This window comes from Buceros rhinoceros, unplaced genomic scaffold, assembly GCF_000710305.1.
Source record: "Buceros rhinoceros silvestris isolate BGI_N320 unplaced genomic scaffold, ASM71030v1 scaffold4602, whole genome shotgun sequence".
Classification (NCBI taxonomy): Eukaryota; Metazoa; Chordata; class Aves; order Bucerotiformes; family Bucerotidae; genus Buceros; species Buceros rhinoceros.
The window spans coordinates 63393-89493 of NW_010398184.1; the positions used below are offsets into that span (position 1 = coordinate 63393).

The 26101-nt window shown below is 34.2% G+C and overlaps 1 protein-coding gene across 1 annotated transcript in view; it reads right to left on the bottom strand.

The window, feature by feature from the left end:
* The window catches only part of NCAM2 (neural cell adhesion molecule 2), a gene marked incomplete at its 5' end in the record, with an annotated part of 63149 nt that extends 38780 nt beyond the window's left edge, over positions 1-24369 (bottom strand). Inside the window, 3 exons of the mRNA XM_010130984.1 lie at positions 4027-4148; positions 6059-6178; positions 24196-24369. Of these exons, the coding sequence (XP_010129286.1) occupies positions 4027-4148; positions 6059-6178; positions 24196-24369 (416 nt within the window). The remainder of the gene's footprint in view (positions 1-4026; positions 4149-6058; positions 6179-24195) is intronic.
* Positions 24370-26101: the final 1732 nt, after the last annotated feature.

Here is a 26101-nt window from a genome sequence, read left to right on the forward strand (position 1 = left end):
TCCACCAACAAATGCACGTTTTCAGAAACCGCAATCAAGTCTGCAACCTCAGAGATTTACCTGCTCTTTTATTTGCTTTTCAGTTTTGTTTCATGTAATGTGGAAATGCTCCTTTACAGAAGGTCACTGATGCTATGAGACTAACCAATGACTGGCAATTTCTGAGGATCTTACTGCCCACTTCCATTACTCTTAAGCCTTAGATTCATGCTGTCCTCTTCTCAGCAAAAGGCTTCAGTTGAAACAAACCTGCCAAGATGCTACAGACTAAACATTAAAAAAAAAAAATTAAAAATACCATTTCTTAATTGTGTGTATATTTGCTTTAAATATAAGCACCAGTCAAATTTATCTCAGAAGTGTCTAAGAGCTAGATTTGTAAGACAGCTGTGAGTAACCTAAGCACCTAAGTGCCCTGACAAAAAAAAAAAGAGGAAAGCAAGCAGTGTGAAACTCCAGTCTGCCACAGCTTGGCTGCTTCTCAAAACGGTGGGCGCATCTGACAACAGTGGAAGTTTAAATGGTCCACTGCTTAGACACATAACTAATTACTAGTCTAGAAAACAACATCTCTCTCTTTAATGGTCATTTTACATTGTACTTCAGATCACATTTTCTATGAACCCATAAAAACTGAGGAAAGGATCTTTCTCTTATTCTCCATCGTCCCTAAATGGTTGCATTGAAAGTTCAGCTCTAGCTGACTTGTTACTGTGGTGGTCCTTGTGATAAAAAAGGGCAGGAGAGGCCACACTAACTTGAAAGCTGGCAGGAAAAAATATAAAGAAATACTCATGAAAGACAATCTAATAGTTTAAAGCACTGACTTCACAAGAATTCATTACATTATGATGGTGCTTTGTAGGTTGGTATAATACTGGACATATCCTGAGAAAAGCACAAAATGGTTGATAACACATGCAGTGTTAAAAAGCAAAGAAAGTCCAAGGATCTTGCAGATGCAAAGCCATTCATGATGCAAAAACATTAGCTTATGGTAGGTATCTCAGAGTGGGAATGAAGAAGAAATTATACCTTTTTAAATGGTTCATAATTACAGAAGTTTTTTCTAGAACCTATCATAAAGGATCAAAATGAATACTGTCCTCCATCAGCATAGTTAAACAAGACTGAGCACATCAGTGAAACACTTGTCACTGTCAAAATTCAGAGCATTAATAGTAACACTATCACAGGTCAACATGGTAAACAACTTTTAGGCCAGCAATACTAATTGCTCCTCTAATGTTTCCTTCAAACATCATTATGGACATCAAAGTAAAAAATAAATACTCTTACTGTTTTTCAAAATGGAATTTTAATCAATATTTCTTGCTTCTATCTAGAAGTTTATAACCATAAAAGGTTAATATTTTTATTATTTCATAATAATTTCAAAATTTTACAGAAAATTCATATGCCAGGGGAAAAAAACCCAATCCCTTCCCCTGTTTTTTCTAGGCTACTGTTGCCATTCTGTGACCCAGAAATATAGAAACTGAACTCCCTTTTCCAGTCACGAAGAAGCCTATTTGAATACTTGCTTTTTAAGCATTAGGAAGCAATTCAGGGTGTGTTACTAAAATCATAACTGAAGGCTGGGAATAAATCTCTTCACGATAACGGAGTGACACATATTTGCAGGCAGTAGTAGGAAACATGATGCACCAAGCACAAATTCAAAATTGCAGCATGTGCAGCTACAGAATATCCATTATGGTCAAAATACACTTGAGCAGTAGACACAAACTTGCTTGTGAACGTGTGAGTCATGATTATTCCTGTATGTCGATCACACATTGCATGATAATTCTAGTGCTAAGCTTAAATTGTGTAATATCCTCCAAAGGCTGTTTTGTGGCCTGCCTTTCTCTTGCAGGTCTGTGCCTGGTCACCTACCTGCCCTGAGCTGCTGTGGCATTCTCCCCCCTGAATCCCAAGTGCTCCTTCCTCCTGGACCTCCTTATCTCCTCACCTTCTCCTTGGTCTGTACAATCACTTCAACTGTCCCCTCGTCTTAGCGTTTTACTATCGCACTTGATAAGCAACACAACACATAACAGCCATTTACAAACTCAGTACACATTTCCCCAATAACTTGCTGCATAAAGCTTAACATCCATTGTGCAACATCAGCGCCTCATCATGTGTGTCCCAACCAATTTTAATAGCACCATAAGCAGGAACAACTGAAGGGGAGCTTGAGTTGGTCCCCATTAAAATTACGCAATAATGTGGCTGAGCAGTCACCTCCCGCATCAGACAGGATCTTTGTCTAGGAGATCCTGATCACTGCTTTTCTTGGCTGGCTACTGTGGAACAGTTTTCCCTTGGTTTTTTCTCTCTCCTCCTATTCTTTCCTAAGGTAGCTTTGAAGTCGATGCATGACATCAGCTTCAGATTCCATCAGTGAAGCTTTGTAAGACTGTCTTGACTTTGCACAACAGCATGAATCAATATGAGCCTGTTACTCATAAAAATTGCATAGTACCTACTTCTCTGGAATACAGAACAAAACACGAAGATTCTTGTTATCTGATTATAGTTAATAAGTCCTGCCCATAATATGAATAAACTGATGTTGGGAAAGCAATATTTGACAGAATGGAACACATGATTTGCAGGAAAAAACTTTACCAACTGTCCTAAACCAGACTATAGTATTGCTATAATATCCTAATGTTAAAAAAAAAATATCTGCATAAAACTTAAATATGAGGTAACTAGCTCTTAATAAGACATAAGCTGTTAGGAAACACAAAGAAGAAAAAGCTACCGATGTATAGCTTGTTATCTAATATGCTCTTTAAACATGCAAGCAAATACATTGTTCCAGGTGCTAGTAATGAGGGGGGTAAGAGTTATAGGAAAGCTAATTAAATTCAACCAAAGGGGAAGATAGAAGCAGTCAACAGATAATTAAGAACTTTAAATAGCATCCATTCGTTCTGATTAAAACACCAAAAAAATATTGTGCTTTTTTGTTGTAGGAAGGCCTTTAATTTAGTCAAATTGCTTTTTCAATTGGAAGCTTAAGGAGAAATGGATTTGAGGTCCAAGTAAAAGCTATCTTATTCAGTAACCTATTAAGTTTCCTGTTACTGCTTAAACTGTGCATTTATCTTTTCACAATACACGTGAAAAGTGATCTTTTTATACTATAATATTGTGCCTTAGTCAAAACACTAGATCAAAATCAGGTTTCCAAAAATATTCAGGATATATCCAAAATCATTTAGCTTACTTAACTCACAGAAGTAGATGAAGTTCAATATATTGCATGCATATATTATATCTAAACACTTTATTTTCTTATCTTCTCAAGCATCATCATCATCATCATAACCCACCCACAGGGCTTTTTTTTCCATAGAAAAATTAATGACACATTGCAGAAAAACCTGTTTTCTAAACTTGCCAGATTTGATGAGAGAACACCAAATCAGACTCTAGCTGGCAGAAGGCAAATAAACTCTGCACGGTAGCTGTTGAAGAACTCATATGTACAGTGAAAATCATGAAAGTTCTAACAATTTGCCAATAGCTTTTTTAAGCTAAGCTTTGGAATCTAGGAAAAGAGAAAATATGAAACATGATCAGACAAATAAACTCATTTAAAATAATATGGAGCACTGGAATATTTCTGTCTCTAGGATTCTATCAATACAGATGCATTAACAACAGGTTAATAATTTGCTATTCAAAAAACCCTTAATTTTGCAACTTTAATATCTGCTAATTTACTCCACTTTTGAGAGCTGAACACAAATGTTCTTCTTTTACTACGTAACCAAACAGAGAATATACTTTTCTGGTTAGAATAAGCTTCCAGTTACACCTTTAGGAAGAGCAGGGTGCATTAGTAACCTAGTCACAAAAGAAAACATACTATACTATTTCTTCTTTTCTTTTTGTAGCATGCAAAGCATTTTGTTCTATTTCAAACCATATCAACAAGTCTTCTCTACATTACAAGAAGATATTACTAAGCAAAACCCAACTGTTTTGATTAGCTGAAATACTTACACTTCTGTATTTGACAATATATTCCAAAATGGGGGCACCTCCGTCATCTTGTTTAGTTATGCTAAGTTTAAAACTCTTGCCACTTCCTGGTTGTCCATGAATTGAAGGGGGGCTTGGCTCCCCTAAACAAGGAAAAAGAACAGCCAATAATAATTCAGCAGTAGGTTAAGTTTTAAATTATAGCTTGGAACTTGTCCACAATATAATTCATTAGAAACCTTAAAATCAACATGATCTTTCCAAGCACTGGAGAACATCCTTATTAAGTGTGTTAAATATTTTGCTTAAAGAATGTTCTAACGTAGATTGATTATCTCACACAAGGAAACAAAATTATGTGAAGTATTAAAGAGGCATTAATTTCTTCAGACCTTCTGACTTTTGACACTTTCAGATGTAATTCACTTCAGAAATGATTTAGCCATCACTTCCAGTAAGGCTGGTAAGCTGCTGCTCACACTGAAGCCTAAGAGTAACACTATCTTACAGGAAAGCATCTTTAACATTAAGCATGAGCTTTAGTCCCGTGCGCAAAAACTAAATTGTAATACAGATATTAGGTAAATTAACTCTTTGATAACTCTGCCAAGGAAAAATTAAATACTTTTCATGTAGTCTGTATTAAGAAAAAATGTAAAGAACAAGATTTCCAAATGCAAACACAATTTTCTCTGCCATGATAGGTTAAAAACAATCTTAAATGTAGAACTGAAGATTTAATAGCCAGCGTAAGCCACTTCTGTAATGTAAATTCACAGGCTAATTATTATTTCTATATGCAATGCTTAACATAAAGTTTTAAATCAGATCCTAAATGAACACGTGTTGTCATACTGAAGTGTCTTTTCTTCAAATTATCTGTAAATTTGCGTTCTTCCAGAGAAATACAGTTCCTTTACAAAGATTTGTGTTTGTCCCTTTTCAAAGCAAAAATAAGTTGACTTAGATCTCAACACAGAGATTTGCTAGCTTTCTATCAGATAACCTATTTATAATTTCTATCAGTTTCTATAATTTTTCTATCAGGCATAATATTCCATATGAATGATAGCAAATTATTTTACCTGTCCTTTAGTATATTTAGAATACACGTATGCTGTATTCAAAAAGAAATTTGAAAGATCTCAAGTTACTGCTTTGGACAGAATAGATGTATCAATAAGAACATAATATAATAACAGGGAGATATTTTGTGTTCTCTTTGTAGTCACATGACTTTTATTGTTCATTCCATTACGGCCAGTATTCTTAACTAGACTCAGTAACTCCCTACTCAGAGAACAGTTCAGCTGCAAGAGATTTATGAGAGACTAGTCAAGTAATAGTTGCTGATGTAGTTTGGCATATCTGTTTGAGTACAATACAGTGTAATTTGGCAGGTAGTTCCTTCATTTTTCTTCTCCCTTTGCATTTAATTTATTTATTATTGTTTCTATTTAACAGTAATTTAACAAAAAGGTTTTTCATTAGCCCTTATTATTTAAATCTGAATTTCTTGCCTATAAAGGTTACTACAGATACAAAATTGGCTTTGTTGTATGTATCAGTTGCATGTGATCATAGTTAAAACAATATATTCTCATCATTTTTCCATAGCTTAAGATTTCTGTTTGAGGGTTGATAATTGCAAAACTTAGGGCAGCATAGTTTGGTGAAGAAATATCTCCATAAAGGGCCAATTAATTTCTCACAGAGGTCTATAATACCCTGAGTGTAAATGAGAAAAAGTCCTTAATCTAATATCTTTCATGGTCTATGATCTTGAATATAAAACAAAGATTTGTCTAAGTCTCGAAAATGTAGATAATGGGATAAATTCTACAATTTAAGTTCATTCGTACTGCTTGGTGGGGGCGGAAATAAGAGAAACAAAACAATTTCTGAGAAACAATGTAAAGACTGTTGTTATATTCTCAGAATTAGTTTAAAGATATAAAACATATTATCCACAGTGAATCATATTTATCAGATCTGGAGACAAAGTACTGTAATATAATTTACATTTTCATTTAATATCACAAGTATTACTCACGGACAGGTAAGGTCTGAAAGATCTCAATTTTGCTATACTCTCCTTGCCCTTTTCCATTTACAGCAGCAACTTTGATTTCATATGTTGTATTTGGTTCCAAATTACTGAGAACAACCATTGCTAAAGGAAAGGAAAGAAAAAATATGGGAAAAAGATTTGATGAAGCAAAAAATTGAAGAAAAAGTCAGGCAATTTCATAATTTGTTTGTTTCACTTGCGACTTATGAATCCCATTTATAATAGTCTAGTAGTTCCAAACTTAGCTTTCTTGATGAGTGCCAATAGTCCCTTTCTTTTTCATGTGCATAAGACCATTGTTGTGACTGAGCAAGTTATGCTTCTGAAGGAATTTAATGTCAGTGATACAGAAGCCATAGGCAACAGTTAAGGACCTTGATGGGGATTGATATTTTGTGTTCATATTGTGAGCACAGAAGACATGAATCTGGTAAAAAATGATGGAAGTTTCCTTTCTCCTAGTTGGCAAAGGACATCTGATGCACGTTCAAGCCACCTTCATATGGTTCATAACTTGCCATTTTTTCTCTCATGGAGAGCAGCATCAACCACCCTTGGTCTACACTCCTGGATGTAGCTATGTGCAGATTAGTGGTGAATTACTGGTGCTGTGCTCTGCCAGTCAACAATGTATTCAAGACCTAAAATGACAGATGGCTATGACGATCAGAGGAAGAGTTATCTAGTAAGGACATGAAAGCGAAGTAGACGTGTTTGTACATATTTAAGAGAAGGTATATGGAAATGCATATTAAGTTGTTTAAAAAAAAAAAGTTATTTGGGAAGCAAACAGGTTTGAATTTAGGACATGCTTTTAGAAATCAAGACTGCATCCCTGGCAGCAATCTTTCACACAGCCTAAAACTATCTCTAAGATTCTGCCTGGAGATGCCATCAGAAGCAAAAAAACAGGGCAGAAATCTTGCCCAAAAGAATGTTGTACAGCACTAAGAATACTGTTGCTCCAATGCACAGCAACAAATCTAGAAACAAAATCCAGGAAAAGGATGTTGGATTCCTAGATCATTCATGGGAAATAAGTATTATATATGACCATAGTACTGTATATTACTAATATCAATGTTGAATAAGCACTTGGAAAATAAGATCTGTACAGAGTCATTACCCTGCCTTTACAAGAAAGCTTCCTTTTGTTGTCTCTACAGCAGTTGCCTGCTTGCTGTTTGCCAGCTCTGTGCTGAGCTTTCCAGATGTCAGATTAATACTGGTGAATGGACAGAAATTCAATGTACTTTACTTGAAGCATATTCAGGATTTGTCTTGCCCAGAAAAGCAGAGGATATATCATCTTACAAGAGGATATAGAATTGTAATGTCTGGAGAAAGAGCCAGTAGTCTCTTTCTCACTCTCGGGATCCTAGCTTTTTTCATTATAGAGTGTGTAGGTATATTCTATAGTCAGGCTTGCTTTTCATGTTATATATTTAGTGGAAGTATAACTATTTCTGTCAGTGTTCTTTGTTATTCTTTTGAGTCCAGATTTATTAGAATTTCTAATTCTTTAGTTTCTCCAGCAGAGAGAGGTCCCATTACATGTGGAGCTAAAGGGATTTAATGAATTTTGGAAAAACAGTAGCTTTTGCATTTCACATTCTATTATAAAGACTTTGTATGAATTTGCCATTGAAATATGGTATCTGTTTTCTTGTAAACAGAATAGTAGAATTGTGTGTCTTCTAGCACTTTTTAGCTTCATTATTTTCAACAGATTTAAAAATATCAAACTATAAAGTATAACCATGTCACAAAAAATAAAGTACCATCAGGAGAATAAGAATAGGACTTGGAGAAAAGAAGGATTATGATATATAACACTCAGTTATGGTAAGATGAAATTTAAAACCTAAACCCAGCAGTAGCAGCGTTTGACTTGCCTTTCAGCCATGATTACTTTCCAAGGCTGAATAATTTAACTGAAAAGAAACCTTAGGGGATACTAAAAATTAGTGCTACTGTATTTTTTTTTTTAAATTTAAACAACATAAAAGCATGACTATGAGTCTACACTTCATAAAACGTGAATGTGTTTACATAAAACCTAAGGATCCGGTTCTATAAACACTTGAGTGACTCCTGGGGTCTACATAAATGCATAAAGTTACTCATATATGCCACATGTAAAGAATCGGTGTCTACTTTAGAATCCCCTGCCAGCACTGTGTGTCTAGATACAATGACTCTTACAAACACATTTATGGAATTAAGCCAACAATAGCATAGTATGTCCTCAAAACCTGGAATGACTTGGTGTTTGTGATGGTAAGACGTGGATATCTTTCATACACAGGAAAAGAATTATAACTATGTCCTCCTGGAAAACAAACAAAAGAACCATTCTTGATCAGAATACTTTAAATACTTCAGATGTAAAAGAATATGTGGAATAATTAAGTAAAATTAAGGAACTGTCCCACAGTATGTAAGAGAAGTGCAGGGCTTAAAAGTCATCTAAGAGTAGTGAAACTTTCACTGATTGCTAAGTGTTTTTGAAATAGAAGAAGAAAATACTTAATAACTAGTTAATTTTTTTTTAAGGCATGTAACTAACTCTCATTTAAGTATAAAATCAGCTTACTCGTCTTTCCACAGACAAACAAAACTCGGCTTACAGGAGTCCATAGCTCCTAGCCCTCGCCACAATGGATGTTTTGATTAAAGCTTTCAATGATCGCTGAAGTAATTAGCTGTAAAATTTCAAACAATATTGTGAAATAAATATAGGACTTTCACATTCAGTATATGAATGTGAAAAAATTGATTTACTTTATATTGTACGTGTGAATTATGCCATCGGTATATTCATTGACATACGTAAAGTCCCAAACATACTTAAATTCCATTATTTCATTCGGAATGTAATTTGAAATTTTTCAGTTTTTTTCTACCTGTTCTATCTATCTGCTTCTGTTTTTATATTGTCCTCCTAATAACAGTATCTGCATGCTTTTTCTGAAGAATTCAATTTTGCAGCCTAATCGATTTTGCTGGATTTTTCCTATTGTGATCAGTTATATTGAGAAGTAGACTTTGAAGAATTGCTCCAAAGAGGTAAAAACAGAAGATTCTCTTGTGAACTCTGCAGATATTGCTGGGCCAAATTAACGTGATGCACAACAGCTCACACTTTAATGTTTTCCACTCGTAGGAAGACAGGCAGGGAGGCTGCAAGTCACATGGGACCCTTGGAGGAGATCATGACACAAGAAGTTACGAGTTACTTTGGATTTGGTTTAAGAAACTGTATAGAGAGCTTAAAACAAATTTAAAAAGAAACACAACAACAAAAAAGATTTATACCTTACCGAATATCAAAATTCAGTTTAACTTATTCTGTGCAAAGAATCCTAAAGTTTAAGCAATATTCAGAACAAAGTTCTTGTTTTTATAATACAGATTCTTCTAATTTTCAGGCAAATCTAAACCGTTAAGGGATAAACACAGTATAGAAAAAACCCACTGTACTGGTTTGGGTTAGAACATAACTAATTCTGTACAGAGATTTTACTTTTCAGCTCAGTCTCTTCTATTAAATTCACTATTAGACAGATAGATAGACAAAAATGCGGAACTCCATTTCCAATACTAATTCCAATTCTGATACTCCATTTCCACTATTTCCAATATAGAGTGTAGGCATTTCAGTTAAAAATGTTTAATTTATTATTGCAGAATTTTAACTGCTATCAAGATGAACCACAGGAAAACAATATCTGACACAAGATTTGCTGTAAAATAAATTGTACCATAAATCTGAGTCAGTAAAAACAAATCAAAAATCTCCAGCTGCTTTTCTGGTCCAGGGGTAAGTTGTTTATATTACCTTACTACAGTAGAATGAGATGGGAAATGTCTGGTGTATTAAATTGTCTTTTCACCAAAGGAAATCTATCTCAGAAATCTTCTAAGGACTGTGATATATTACATAAACCACCACCAAAGCAAGGAAGGTTATGGAAACTAATAGCACAGTTACACTACATTAATCCTGAAGTAGATCTTACATAACGTTAATTAACAGAAATATCACACCAATACGTTGTTGCACGGAACAATGTTCTTCCAGTTCCAAATTCAACACCTTCAGCTCTAACTAAAGTAGAATAAAAATCTATTTTGAAACAAAGTAGCTGAGACTTATAATTGTTGACATATCATCTTTAATCCTATATATTGGAGATAGTGGCAGCAGTGGGAAATTTCTGCCAAAGAAGAATTACAAATTTTGGGATTTTTTGGTTCCTATTTCACTCCCTCTAGTCTGAATCTCTATTACTACATAGACTGAATGCAGATCAAATACAGTGCACGTTAATAAGTGGAGATTTTTTGGTTTAGCAGCATTTTCCTGCACCTTTTACTCATTACTCTCAAGGAAAAGCTGAGTCCCCCGGAATATCTGAATCTCTTTCAGAGGAAAAAACGAATACTATTTTTATAAAGATTAAACAGCTTTCTCTTTGTGTTGATGACTCGTGTTCTTTTAAGGGCAGAAGAAAAAGACACAGGAAGAGAACAGCGAGGAAACTATGGTAGTAGGACATGTGAGGAGAATCGTGAGAAACCTGTGGTAGTACAGCATTAAGATTCTGTACAAATGTCTCAGTCTTCTGTAGATGTCACAAAATCTGAGGAACTTCTAAAACCTCTGTCTGCCTGGGATGAGCAACATTGCTTTGTTTAATCTATGTGTTTGCACAGTAGGAGGAAGAATATAAAAAAATTTTTCTAGCTGAGCCTCACAGAGCTAGCTCACAGAAGTGTTGACAAAATGAAGTTAGAAATTGTCATGGGGGAGAAATATAGGAAAAAAAGGATTCTGCTAAACGACAGGCAAAATGTTTATTCATATGCAGAAACAGCCACACTGTTGCAGTTCCATCTGTCTGCCTTGCCCAAATAAAAATTAATTTCAGAAATACTGATTCAAGCATCTGGCTGCAAATATCAGAATTCAACTAAAACAAATAAATGGACTTCAGTAACAAAAATATTTCAAGTTGCACATTATATGAAAAAACATAATGGTAGTGAATACTACTGCCAGTAAAATCATTGGCATATTCCATTTATATACAGGGAGACAATATTAAGCCTTAAGTCATTCCCTAAAATGTATATACAGAAACAAATGTAACCATTTTAAAAATCAGAGAGAATGACTCTGTCAGGAATTTCCATCATAATTTGCACAATAATGTATAATTATTTTATTATTTTGGAATAAAAATTGTAGTGGCTTAATTAACTGTGTATATAAAAAAATTACCTATGAATAAAGATATATAGTGTGGTAGATCAGGTATAACTAATACAATATAATGTTCACTAACATCAATAATTTCCTTATAAAACACTTTTCTTCAGGTGATATTAAAAAGACACTCAGCAAAAATTGCTTTGTTATTTTGTGTACAGCTGCAAAATATAATTACCTTTTAAGCTCATTTTCTCCATATATTTAATTTTTATTTTTATTGGGTAGGATTCTGAGATGTCAGATACAAACTAAACCAGAATTAGCATCCCAAGCCTAGAGTCCTTCAGGGGATTATTTGTGACACTTTTATTTGTTGAAATAAAACTAATAAGAAAAGATTAAGCAATCTATGGGACAATTACAGTTTAAAAATATAGAGCGCTATAAGTTAATGAAGATAAAGCAAGCAACAATGCAACCCAAAGCTCCTAGAAAAGAGCAAATTTGTGGATTGACAGCAGAGTTTATAACATATTGAACCGACATGAATCCCGAAGATAGGTTTTGCCATTTAACACAGGATGTAACGATGAATGGGTTTTCTTCAGAAGCTCATTTTCTAGTTTATTTATTTAAAAAGCACCCATTATTCAGCCTGTATTTAATTTAAATCACAGCATAGCACACCGTTTAGAAAGAAAAAAAATCCTAGGAGGAACATTCCTGGAACAAAAGCAATTTACTTAGATGGATCTTGTATCAATAAACTCTTATTCAGAGCAGAAACATACTTGCATGAACTCCATATGAAATAATTCTTTTACGCAAACTAGTATTGAGAAAAAAAGAATAATTATTAGTTGTATTAATATTTTTAGGCTATAGGCTCACAAAAGATATTTGTACTCCCATTGATAAAAAAGCCCTGTCCTTTACAGAATTCTGTCTTTTGCAGCTGAGAACAAAGCCAATACGTGTTTTTAATCATGCTAACAAGATGTACTTCTCTCACTTGACTGTAATAGCACATAGTAAAGCAGACAGATACTCAAAGCTTTACTGAGTATTGGGATTTCTTTTTTGAAAAAAGAAAAAAATCCTTTTCCTATCCCTTTGTCTATGCTTTTAGTTTTGTAATTTCATCCACTATGGATGATGACAAAAGGCAACTTCTTAGTACTGTGTCTTTAAAAATGCAGTTAACTTCCATAAAAGGTACTTGTATAACTTAAAGGGAAATGGAGGGTTAGGAATAGAAAAGGGAGGAGAAAGAAGGGAACAGAAGGTAAAAAGAAGAGGAAAAAGGAAGAATGGGCAAAGCTTACTAGGTATGATGGTATTAGAAGTTTGGCAGAGTGCTTGAAACACTTGATACTCTGTGAAAGAAGATCTTGCTAAACAGACTTAATAAACCAATTCTTTATACAATTCAATAGGGTAAAACGTAAATGCATTTTAAGCTTTAAAACCACATATTTTAAATTCATTTCAAAAATAAATGCTCTTTCAATAACCTAACTTTTAAAATGTCAGGTATTTCCCATGTATTCATTAGAACTTCATTTTATTTATCAAAGAAATTACTATTTTAGAATCAGCTTTTAAGAACAATTTTTTTCAAATTTTTTTAAGAATAGGATTGTGGGTGTTCCAAAGTGTTGAAATTTATTTGATAAATTAAACAACTTCATTGTTAATCTTTTGTTATACTAAAATTTAGAAGCATTAACTTAACTCAATCAAAAAATTACAGAAATTAATCTCATGAAGACTGGTGAACTTTGTCTCAGTCCTTAGAAGAACTGATCGCACTCTTATAGTTTAGAAAGCACAAGCCCAAAATCCCAGTTCTTTAATTCTACTGAAGGTAAAATAGCTGCAGCAGCAGAGCCTTCAGTCTCATCTGGATAACCCTATTCATCGATGTCCACCATGCAGGCACAAAGAAGATGCCCAACAGAAACGTCAGTTAGCTCAATTAGGTCTTTGGGGCAAGGCTGAAAGGGTCCTTCTCGTCAGGCTGAACGGCTCACATAGGAACAGATGCATTTGGCAGGCCAGTACATCCGGACAAGGCTGCATAGCTCTATGACCCTGGCATGGCAGACTGTCTACTTGGGCTGTACGTGGATGCAGCAGATTGAGGGAAGTTAATTGTTCCACTGTAGTCAGTGCTGGTAGGGCCAAACCTAACTTGTATCAGCGATAGTGTGGCCAGTGGGAATAGGGAAGCGATGGTCCTTCTGTGCTCTGTACTGGTGAGCCCACATCTCAAATAATGTGTTGTTCAGTTTTGTGCTCCTCACTACAAGAAGGTCATTGAGGTGCTTCAGCGTGTCCAAAGAAAGGCAAAGAAGCTGCTGAAAGGTCTAGAAAAGAAGTCCTATGAGAGGTGGCTGAGGGAACTGGGCTTGTTTAGCCTGAAGAAAAGGAGGCTCAGAGAAGACTTTATTCTCTCTACAACTACCTGCAAGGAGGCTGTAGTAAGGTGGGAGTTGGCCTCTTCTCCCAAGTAACAAGTGATGAGAGGAAATGGCCTCAAGTTGCATCAGAGGAGGTTTAGATTGGATATTGAAATGAAAGCTCCATTCTTAACTACTCTGTCATTCAATGACCTTGAAAATACCTAAAGAATATTCTCCAGAAACACTTTTCTGGTTTATACTAAAAAATGCAGAAGTTTATATACACATAAATATGCAGCTTACCTTTTTGTAAGCAGATTTGCAATGTAAAACAAATGCAGATGAATAGAATACGGATTTGAAAGGCAAAATTTCCAGCTGCACCATGCATCTAATTTATCAATTATTTATATCCTATATTGCATTGCATCACTCTTAACATCTGCCTTTACAAGCCAGATCAGCAAGACCTTTACATCAGATCAGCATTTTCACTGCAAATTTACTTGAGAATATGCCTTTATAAAAAGCCTGAAAAGGTCCAAATAGGGAATAGCCAGGATTTATCACAACAGGGGAACATGAGGTGAAATATATTTGTAATAACTGATTCTCCATTTAATTGCTTATTAAAATATGTACTACATAATTCTTGTAATCAAAGTATGTTTCATTTATTCCTACAGATTTTCAAGTCTGTGTCTTTAAAATGAAATAATACTTGAACATAAATCATATTTTGCAATGAACTTTGACTGTTTGACTAAACACAATTGTAAACACAGAATTATAAGCTATTGAAGAAGAACCTTCAGATATTGACAGTAGTTAAATCTGTACAGCACTAAGTTACTTTTAGTTATGAACTCATGCTGTGAAGTATATTGCCTGGGTTCTCTTCACTTTTCATGACATTTTATTCACCTTTGAATGTGAAAAGTATATTTCATTCTTTTGACTTTTTTTAGGTCTATATAAAAACCTGAAACATTTAAACCAAGCTTTCCCTTTACTCTTCTCCTCACTTTTCAGTCTCTCTAATTCAACCATGTAATTTAGTTTAAGACATTATTTACAGTGTAACCTTTCCATCCACATGAGAGTTTTACAGTGAATATTAAGCTGGATGGTAGCCAAGAATAGTACTGAGACAGAAATAGAGGGCTAAATAACTTTCATATGTGCAGGAATACACACAAATTAATTTGGATAATAAATGGCCTTTTCCCTACCATTTAATAATAATCTATATTGGTGGTAAATTGCATCCATTCCTTCACTTTTTTTTTTATTTTATGTTATGTTTCAAATTGTATCATGCCGTTTTATTCCAAGAATTTATATTTATTAAAATTAAGGACTTTTATTTGTGCTACTTATATTGCATCTTACATCACTATAGCTTAATAAAATATATATATGCAAATCCCACATTCTTGTAATTTCAAAGATGTTTCAAGCTGAGAAAACCGTTTTTGAATCTAGCTAAATATCCAGTTTCTTTTTGAAAAAGAAATCCCATGACTGTAGGCTTAGCAATAGTATATTAACTGATATCAGGACTGAACTACAATTTTTGTTTTACAATATTATCAATTATTGCCTATTGACATCAGACAATTTCTTAAATTAAACGAGTAATTTAAGTGAATCTGGCAATGTGACAATCAATGTGACATTTTAATACTCTCCATATTGTTCATCAATTGCTGTGGTACAAGTTGGGTATAAAGAGACAACAATTTGGGGGGGGTTGGTTTTACAGGGGTTTTTTTCATCCATATTTTCACTGGACTTAAGCTATCTGCCTAACAGTCTGCTAAATGGAGAACCAGATTCTAAAGCTGAATTGACAACGCAGAAATGTTTTCTGAATGACTTATGGCATCATTTAATTTCTGAGACTTCAGGTTCTTCTAAATTTCTGGAGTACGTACATGATATTCCAGAAATGCAGAAACACTCCTCGGGAATAGCAAGTGAAAGTGATCACAATTCATTTTAATTAGGATACAAATCTGATAGATATGCCAAGGAATTTCATGTCTCAAATACTTCCTAAAAACGTATTTTCCCACTGGAACACGCTGATGAACACATTTTCCCTTCTGCTTTAGAAGCGTGCATTAGAAATTAATGAATTCAGCCTTGAAGATTTTCAACTTTTAAAATTATTTTGAATGCTGATTTAGTCTACCAAAATATTTGCAATTTATTTCTGTTTGATCTACAAATTATACAGATATACTCAATCACTAAACCCATTAAGTAAATTATTGAATGATATAGAGTTCATAAGTGTCAGGAATCCATTTGAAAGTCTTCCCAGCTCAATGGTGAAGTTACACTGGGAATGTGTATTCAGTGGGGTACCTACTTCCATTCTCCAGTACAAAAGAAGTAGGAAGCATAAAACCTACAACTTAAGATGTAGTACATGATAATTCTAACTGATCTATGAGATTTCCTCCCCGTGACAATAACAAGATGCAGTAACTACTATACTTTAACATAAGAAAGAGTATCTTCTTGTGGAATGGTGTTGCTGAAATCTCAGTGGAAAACCACGCACTATAAACTTCTAAAGTCTTCTGAAAGAATGTCTGTGTATGTGATATCAATCAAAAATCCTTCCTTAAAGACAGAAAATCAAGTTCAGTAATTTTACCCAAAAACCTGAACTGCACAGACAGAAAAAAAAAAAAACATTATATCATTGCTTGGAACATCACACATATTATAAAAAGTAAAAGAGAAAATAGAATAACCATATTTTACATTTACTGAATATTTTTTGACATAGAATCACAGAATCATTTTCATTGGAAGAGACCTTTAAGATCATGCATGAGAGACCTTTATGACATGCACGGTCTCTCACTGGAATAGCAAATTCAAAAGTAAAAAGCATAACAGAGATAAACAACTTCAAGTTTTAATCACCTCATCTACACTGGTATGTTCATAACTTCCTCTAACTTTAAGGACACGTGCAACAAAAAGAACTTCAGTACCAGGCATAACACAGAGCACAGTAGTTTAAAAACACATCTTGTGTAGCAGAAAATCCTTTCTCTCCTATAAAAAGTTAAATGTATGTGGAAAAAAAGGTACAGACATGGGCTTTTTTAAAAAGTCCTTCATTTCACAAATTGTTCAGTACAGAATTTCCATTCACAGAAATTTAAAACTCAGGACAAAGCCCTCACAAAACTTTGAAGCTGGCCCTACTGTGACCTGGGGGGCTTTGGAGCCAATGATCACCAGGTCTCTTTCTTTATAAATTATTCTATGATTTCATGAAGTAGATTAAATTTAATGCACTTAGATGAAAAAATCTGGACCTGCTGAGATTTGAATGTGAAATTACAAAGAATTACTTATTTCAGATTTGATCTCCAACTTGTCAAGAACCAGAGAGAAAACAAAAAGTTATGTTGAAAGCAAAGGCTAGCAGTAGTGCTTGAAGTTTGAGAACTCCTTAATAGTTAAAACCAAAATATAAAATTTATTGGTCTTCAATTTGCGTAAGATTGAGATGCTGTACAAACTCCCTGACAAGAAAAACGCCTTTGATTCTTTCTAGATGTTATGTTTATTTTTCAGGTATGTAACTCATTATCACCTGCAGTCCACCTGTCAGCAGATTTCCTTTTCTGTAAAAGAATAAAGATTTGAACATTACTTAGGTTCTTTCATTCTTTCATTTTGCATTAGAACGGAAAGCTGTAAAAACCCTTACATTTTAAGAAATATTTACCTGATTTTGTACACAATCTGATTATGCTACCATATGATTTTTAAAATTATTGTCTTCAATAAAATATTCAATAAAAAGCATAAGCATATGTTCATAAAGCATCTCTGGTGTGTTTTGATATTACTGCATGAAACTCATTTATGAGTAATACATTCATTATTGAGCTATATTACATTTGGTGTATTATTTCATAAACCTTTTGATTTTTCCTATCGAAAGAAGAATCTCAAATATCAAAAGAGAAAATATCCTTGACAATTAAATTTCAAAACATGTAACTAGATTTTAAAAAGTAACTTTTATAAAAGTTCATTTTCAATTTTCTTCCCTATCCCATGTTTTTTGAAATATATGTATAACCTTAGGTTATATAATTTTTCCATTGTAGAAAATATTTTATGTTAATATCCTACTAATGTTGAATGATATGTCCAGGAATAATTTGGTTAAAAGACTTGAAATTCAATAGAATGTCTCCTCAGAAAACAAGACCAAAAGACATTAGTAAAGCCCAGATGCTTTGTTCTCTTTTAGCGTTTCAGAAAAATATACAACACAAGATGTTTTTGATTTTTAAGATCTAAAGTTAAGAATGTAAGGTTGTCATGTTGAGTATCTACCTGAACTTGATGCATTTAAACATGGTGTCAGAATAGGCATTCTTTGAGTAAAATTATTGCTGGAGATTAACATCTTCAGGTTCATCTGTCTCTAACATAGAATCACAGAATGCTCTGGGTTGGAAGGGACCTTCAAAGCTCATCCAGTCCCCCACCCCTCACCCCTCCCTGCAGTGAGCAGGGACATCTTCGATTTTCAACTAGATCAGGTTGCCCAGAGCCCCATCCAACCTGACCTGGAAAGTTTCCAGGGATGGGGCATCTACCACCTCTCCGGGCAACCTGTGCCTCTGTTTCACCATCTTCTTCCTCACATCCAGTCTGAATCTCCCCTCATCTAGTTTGAAACCATTACCCCTTGTCCTGTCACAACACACTTTCTAAAGGCTGTTCCTGGTTTTTTTAATAGGCCCTGCTTTAAGTACTAAAAGGCCACACTTAATTTTGTACTAATATACCAGTTGGCAAATGCTTTATGGAAAAAAAATACTTTAGGTAAAAAAAAAAAATGTAACTTTAAAATACATTCCATATTTATTTCTGTATTATTTTATGAAGTTTGCACTTTTAAAGCAAAACGTGAATAATTGAGAAGTGTCTTACTACTCTAGCAGCTTCCTTAAAAACTCAGAAAACCTAGATCCTTTCTCAAATGTGGCTAAACTGAAGAAACGAGTAACTTTCCTTCACCTGTTCTTTAAATAGTCCTCTCTATTTCCTGAGTTTTTATATAAATTAGTAATAATTTAATCTAAAAAATTAAAAAACACGAGAATTTAAAATTCTACCAAAACTTTTCTAAAAAAGTCATAAAAAGCAATAGCTGAAAACAGATTTTAAAATGAAATTTGATCTTAAGTCTGAGAATTTGCAAACAAAAAATCTAAATATTAAATATGCTACATGTATGAGAAGAATATCATATCACAAGGCTCTTGATGTAATGAAAGGACAGAAAGAGAACATTGTGAATACTTCTTAATAGAAGAGTGAATTTTGTGCCTTTAATGATAGATACAGATAGGTGAGTAATAATAATAATACTTACTGTAGTACAGAGGAAGCGGGAGAAAGAATGGAGAGAGAGACAGAGAGGCTATTTGCTACATAAATTCCCAAATGTGTATCTCTTCTCTCTAAAATGACAGTGCAACCATCCACATACCCCATCACTGAATTCCACGGTAATCTTAATACGGGACTGGTTTTAACTGTATTTTTCATGTTACACTATCACCAGCAAATTGAGTGGCACTAGAAATACAGAGACTGGTTTTCCTTGGTATTTAATTCTCATATAAATATTGAATTCTTTGAAAAGAAATCTCCATTGACATGTTTCTCTTGTCTTTTGTTGTAAGTCTGAAAAAGGAAGAGAACTTTGCCAGAATTTTAGTGCCCATACTTGTCTTATGCTGAGTTAGACTGTGAAATAAAGTTTTTTGTATTTCTGTTGTAGAATCATAGAATCATGTAGGTTGGAAAAGATCTTTGAGATCACTGACTACAACTGAAAACCTAACACTTTCCGGTGACCACTAAACCACGTCCCTAAGGACTACATCTACATGTCATTTAAATACCTGGAGGGATAGGGACTCAACCACTTCCCTGGGTTGCCTGTTCCAATGCATGACAACCCTTTCAGTGAAGCAACTTGAAGCAATTTATGCTTGTCCTGTCACTTGTTACATGTGAGAACCTCGTTACGATCTCCTTTCAAGTAGTCATAGAGAATGCTGAAGACATTCGAAAGTTTTCAGAAAGCAAGGGTTTTTTAAGTTTCAAGCACCCTTCTGCAGTGGTTTAGGTTTGTGTATAAGCTCAGGCCCTTTCATTACAAATGCATTATGTACTGCCTGGTTCCTGAGAGCACTGTTAGCCCTGACTGTCCCTGCCCACCCACCTCCCTCGGGACTCCAGCTCACACGGAGCCTCACTGCGCCGTGACTGTAAAGTGAAGCTATACAGAGATTTGCAGCTAGCCTGCAACAAAACGATTTTCATATTCACAAGAGCACCTAACAAGTGCAGAAAAACCTGGCTACGATTTGCTCACTGATCTCCTGGTGAGCTATGATAGTGTTGATTATGACTTTTAAATCCCTAAATACTCTGAAGTTGGTGTATCAGAATGATTGCTTCACTTTGTGCTCTCCTTGAACAGCTGCAATCAGCAGACTTTCAAATGAAATCTTCATTACAAAAGACAAGAGGGAGGGAATAGGGAAACAGATATTCTTAGCTACAGCTCTAGGACTCTGAGATTTTGTCCTTAATTTGATCGGGAAACAGCTCAAACTAGTACAGTTTGAGACAAAAGCTGCCTTTTGAGGGATATTTTGAAGAAACCGGCAGAATTCTTCTTAGCTTAAGAGAATTGCAACCTGTTTATTCAAACAGACTCACACCTAACCCATTTTATAGTGCTGAATTTTTCCAATTAAACATTTCTTATTAAACTTATTACAGTAATAATCAACTGGATGATTGATTACTTAAGAATGCCTAAAACATTTGGTAAGCATCTGTTGTATTCTTCATATAAATAAAACAAGACAATTATAATTCTACTTGTAGAAGGCTTTATACATAGTGGGTCATAATCGTAAGAAAATTAAGGACTTGTTAGCATTAGCAGCAACTCCTTTCAACAACTTTTCTATCTATTGATCAGTTATTAATACTTTATTTATAAACTAACTTCTGTAGACACATTTCCACAAAGTTTGTTTCATTTAGAAATACAGTTTTCATTCATTTTATGAGTTTATGGTTGTTCTTTGTGACTGTATGAAAACCACTACCATGTTCCAGAGCGAAAGGGACCAGAAGACCCAGTTTAGCCTTGACAGTCTGTATTGGAAGGCTAGAAGTCTTCCAGGCACCACTCCACTTTCTCCTGCATGTAGTTTTTTCTGCCTCTTTCCTTATAGTCTTGGAATTAACACATTACCTACATTGTGTCAAGAAAGGGCTGCAGTGCTGTTTTATTGCTCCTCAGTTAAATCAGTCTGATAAAAAGACAACCTGTAAAATTTCAGCATATTTTATTGCTGTCTGCTGGGAAAAAATAATGACTCATGCATTATGTATGCATCATTACTTGAGATGTGGAAGCAGTTAACTGACCCTGTGTAAACAGCCTTTATATGTGAATCTTAGCCATAAACCTGTCCCTAAAATGTGAACAGATGAAAAAAGTGATCTAGTTTTCATTAAGGAATATTGACCAAGTATGGAAATTATGATGACACAAATACAAATCATAATACAGACTAGCAACTGTGTATAGTCTAATCATCCTCCTCACTCAGCTGAGAAATGTTGAGGCATGGTAGGAAAACAGTCCTTAGTTACCTAAGCACGACAGCAAACTGTCTCAAAAATCTGCAAGCTGCTTTAAACAGGATCTGAAAACAGGAATTTAGAATCGTCTTTCATCGTTATCCTACCATGACACTGTAAGCAGGCTAAAACATAGTTTAAAGAGATGTTTTAGAAACTTGCTGAAATCCTCTGAATGCTCAGGAAACAAGCAAAGGCTGAATTTTTCAGAAAGATTGCAGTTACATTTTAAAAAAAGGACACTAATATTGGTTTTTGTCATCTCCAGCTGCAATGAGATTTTATGCACTGAGCTGTTCAGTCTGTGTTTTTTTAACACATCTTGCTTTTCATATAGGTTTGGCCCTATATAATCTCACAAATAGAACAAGATTTTAACACATTATAGAGTATCCTTTGGATTTCCTTACCTAATTACATAGTGTAGCACCAACAAAATTTATGGGGGGAAAAAAAAGATGCCTCCTGCTTAGCAAATATTTGAAATTCTGAAGTAGTTTTTGATTTCTAAAGCAGTTCAGAGATAAATTCAGAGAAATACAGGAGATACAGTTTCAATCTTTCTATGCAGGGATATACAAACAGAGATTTCATAAACCGGCATGAATGAATTATGGATCTAGCACTAATTTTTAGTATTGCCCACTGTATTACCTTCCCAGTATTTATCTATTCAATAAGTATATCTACCTGTAGACCTTTTCAGTTGGTTCCATATTTAACAGTTTTTGTTATCACTTGGAGTAGTCTTTGATAATACATGCTATTTAGAGGTACCTTTAAGATGTTCGAAACCAGTGTGACCTATTTTGATTTTTCAATAAAACCTCTCATTGTTACAGTTGGGGGACAATGAAATGAAGGGGAAAATACATGCTTGAAAGAAAGTAAAACTCTTGAAAACTTTCAAGCAAGAGAGGAGAATAAACTGGAAAAAGTAAGGCAAATTGCACAAAAGGAAGAAGTGGAGAAGTAACAAGACAGCATGTAGGAACTAACACAGCCTTTTACTCAAAGAAGCTGTATAATCGGTTTTAGTAGGGATGGCAGCAGAGAACCTAAACACAATCCACTTCACAGTGGTATTGTCTTCATAAAGACTGCAGTTATCTGTACCTGCCACCCTCTTCTTAGAATAAACTACCATACAATTCAAACAGATATTGTACTAAAACAATTCCAAGAAAATCAATTAATGTTATACAGAAATTTCTAGAATGAGCTGTATGCAACAAACTAAAAAGATGTAATGTTGAAGGAACATTTCAAAATCAAAGTGTGCACTGTTGAGGAAGGCAGTTCCCGTCAACTCTAGCAACAAGACTCTGTCAAGTTATGTATCCTTCCTAATGTAAACAATTAATCTTTTCATAAACTTCACATTAACAGAAATATCAGGAAAGAAAGTTTTATTTGGAGCAAGGTAAATACACTGGTTTACAAAGTTAGTAAGTTAGTACTGAAGACCCTTTTTTTTTTTTCTGGCTTTACATTTCAACTAGGCATCTGTAGGATTGCCGTCTGTAGTCACTCGGCTTGTTCTCACTTGAGTACATTGCGCCCTACTACACAGACTGGTCACCTCAGGTTTTAGTATTTGGTATATCGTAGTTCTCATCACAGAAATTTATTGCCAACTCATTAAAGGAAGTAGCTATGAGAAAAAAGGTCTTAAACTTGGCCTGAAACATTACATGAAAAGAAAGGAAGAGGTACACTAATGTCCATTAATGTGTATGTTCTGCAACAAGAGGAAATACATTGTCTTCATTAGATCTTCTAGTACTGAAAGAAATACCAGGTATACCTGACTAAAATTAATGCTACTGTGATTTACAGTATTACATTTATACACACTGTGTTTGGTTAAGAAAAACAAAAAGTCATTATATGTTTCTTTTAATGTATGTTAATTATATGTTTCTTTGAAATAATTCTGTAGCTTGGAATATGTTTTGCTTACTGCAGAATTTTCGTGTGTGGGTTATGGGATGTGAAAGGGGCAGAGATAACACAGATTATTTGCTACATTTTTTCTCCCATCGCTGTGCTAACAGCTGCAAAAGCATTCACCTCCTGCTGTATAAATGAGAAGGCTGTTGGGGCTGCTTTAACCTGTACTACCTGTATAAAATACCAAAGGAAAAACATGGATGAAAGAGCTCACTGATCTGTTGAATGTATTTTGTTAATATTACTCTGTATAAACATCCCACCTCAGCATGTACGTAAAGAATTCTTGTCTATTTGAGGAGGTTTATACTCTTTTCTGCCTTTAGAGAAGTGCAAAGAAGGCATTTAATGTTTGTTGAACAATATAGTTACACTGTTGAAACATATACCATATTAACAGATAGGTAGGAAAGTTACTACGTAAATTAAAATCAGTAATTAATGCCCAAGATTAAATATCACATAACAACTTATTTAAAAATTTGAAGTCAACTACTTGCATAATGCAGGTACTCAAACTAACTCCTCTGTGATTTCTCCTCTCTTTATAGCTTCAAAAATATTCTTCATCTCTACTTGACTAGAAAAATGCAAATAATTGTAAACTTGTTCACCAAAACTTTTAAAACTAAAAAGTAACAGTTGACTTTCACAAGATTACAGTAAGATTTCTAAGTGGTCTTAGAGAGGTCTGCATTAATATTAACTGAGGATACAGCTGTTGGACTACGTATAATGGAGCAACAAAAAATCAGTTAACATATACTTGCATTCTTTTCCCTTAAAATACTTTTTTTTTTCTTTTGTATACTCACTTTGAACTCCATGGGAGCGTACTATTTTCCAGGTTTCTGAGGATACTTCTTTTACATCCACTTGGTAGTGATGAATGGGCACACCTCCATGTGAATCTGGCTTATTGAACGAAACTTTTGCAGTGGTTTGTGACAACTCTAAAACTCGTACTCCATAAGGATTTGATGGTACATCTAAAAAAGTACAAAAATCAATTTAATAATCAGCAGCAACTGGACAGACCTAAACAGTTGATAATCTACCCCAAAAAGTCTCCTTAGCACCTTGAAGGGAGAAAAAATAAATATTGAATATGATGTTATAATGTTTGTTTTAGATAAACAACTTAAGCTTTCCTACACAGAGCTGTAAGAAAATACATTTCTTTTCCTGTACACTAAAGTTATGCAAAAACGTTTCCCAATTCTTCCTTTCTTCTACAACATGATCTTTTTAAATAGGTGATTTTGTCATAGTCAAATGTAAGAAATTAGTTCGTTTACTGTATAATTATGTAAAAGAGAAAAAATTTAACAGCAGGAACAGTTCTGTTGAGGAACAGTTATGGCTAAATAAATCATTCAGAGTCTGAATTCTTCTAAATGAGATTATGACAAAAAAACTGTAGAAACACTTTGGCCATTTTTATGAAACTCTGAAATAGAGGTGAAATCATGAATCCTTTTTTTCTTTTTTGAAAGATTGGATTCCAAGCTACTAGAAAGGAATATTAATGGAAGTTTTCTATTCTCTTTCCAGTTTAAGAAATAATTTGCAGAATAGGTTTAAAGAAAAATTTCTTCTGAAGTCAAAAGCAAGTGCATTATCTTTCAAAGGAGAAAAGAACTATGAAAATAGAGCAGGTGTCTCTAGGCGTTGAGATGCTAGGTATGAAACAAAAGCAAAAAATTAACCTTGGGGTCAGTATATCTTTAAAACCAGAAACATTACGTTACATTTACAATGTATGACCAAACTGGATAATTTCAATTGTCCTGCATTTTAAAGTGTTATAATTACTAAAAAAAAAATTGTATTGAAAATACTAGGAAGAATTTTAGTTCTGTGGACAGAATACCAAGGATTTGAAACAACATTAAAAACGTCTCTTCTGATACATTTGACAATGATTTGCATACCTGCTTACAGATTTGTCATTGCTTTTGTCTCCATGGCATGGAAGATATTTTTATAAGGACATGCAAGAATTCAAGGCAAAGCCTATCATTTGGTTAGTGGGTAGTCATCCATTTACCTGAAATGTAGTCTTTATTCAAGAGCTGTTAGACAGTTGGGAATAAAAATAGAATCAATCTGAGCTTCACCTGGTATTGGAACTTTAATGAGAATGAGCCAAAAATTTCTATAAAATATCAAAGAATGGGTTCAAGCACATATTCAGCCACAAACTCTCAGGAAAAGGACATCTGCCAAACATGCTCTAAAGGGGCTGATTTGTATAACCTTTTAATAATCAGGCACCTAATTTTTCCAGAAAAATTTTCTAACAGTTATGAGAGCTGAGTGTCTTAATGCTGATATCTGTGAATTCTTACAGCTAGCATTTCTGAATATTTCTGAAACCTCCAATGCTTGGTGTCATTGGGTTAAAAACAGCAGAGATTTATTTACATAGATGAACAATGTTAATACATTTACTTAAAGACACAACTATATGAATCCATGATCTTAAATGTTTGAGTGAATACAAATCTCAGATTGAGGGATTCAAACCCTCAATCAAAAATTCAAACCCTTCCTATTCCAGGAAACATTCATTTCATCAGGATATGGGATATTGCAGAAAATTTTCACTCTTCTTAGTGAAGCTGTATTACTCTGGAGAAAGGAATTCAAGATTCATGGTCAAACAGAACATGACCAACTGTAATCAGTATGCAATTGTCCTGGGTTCAACATGGAGGA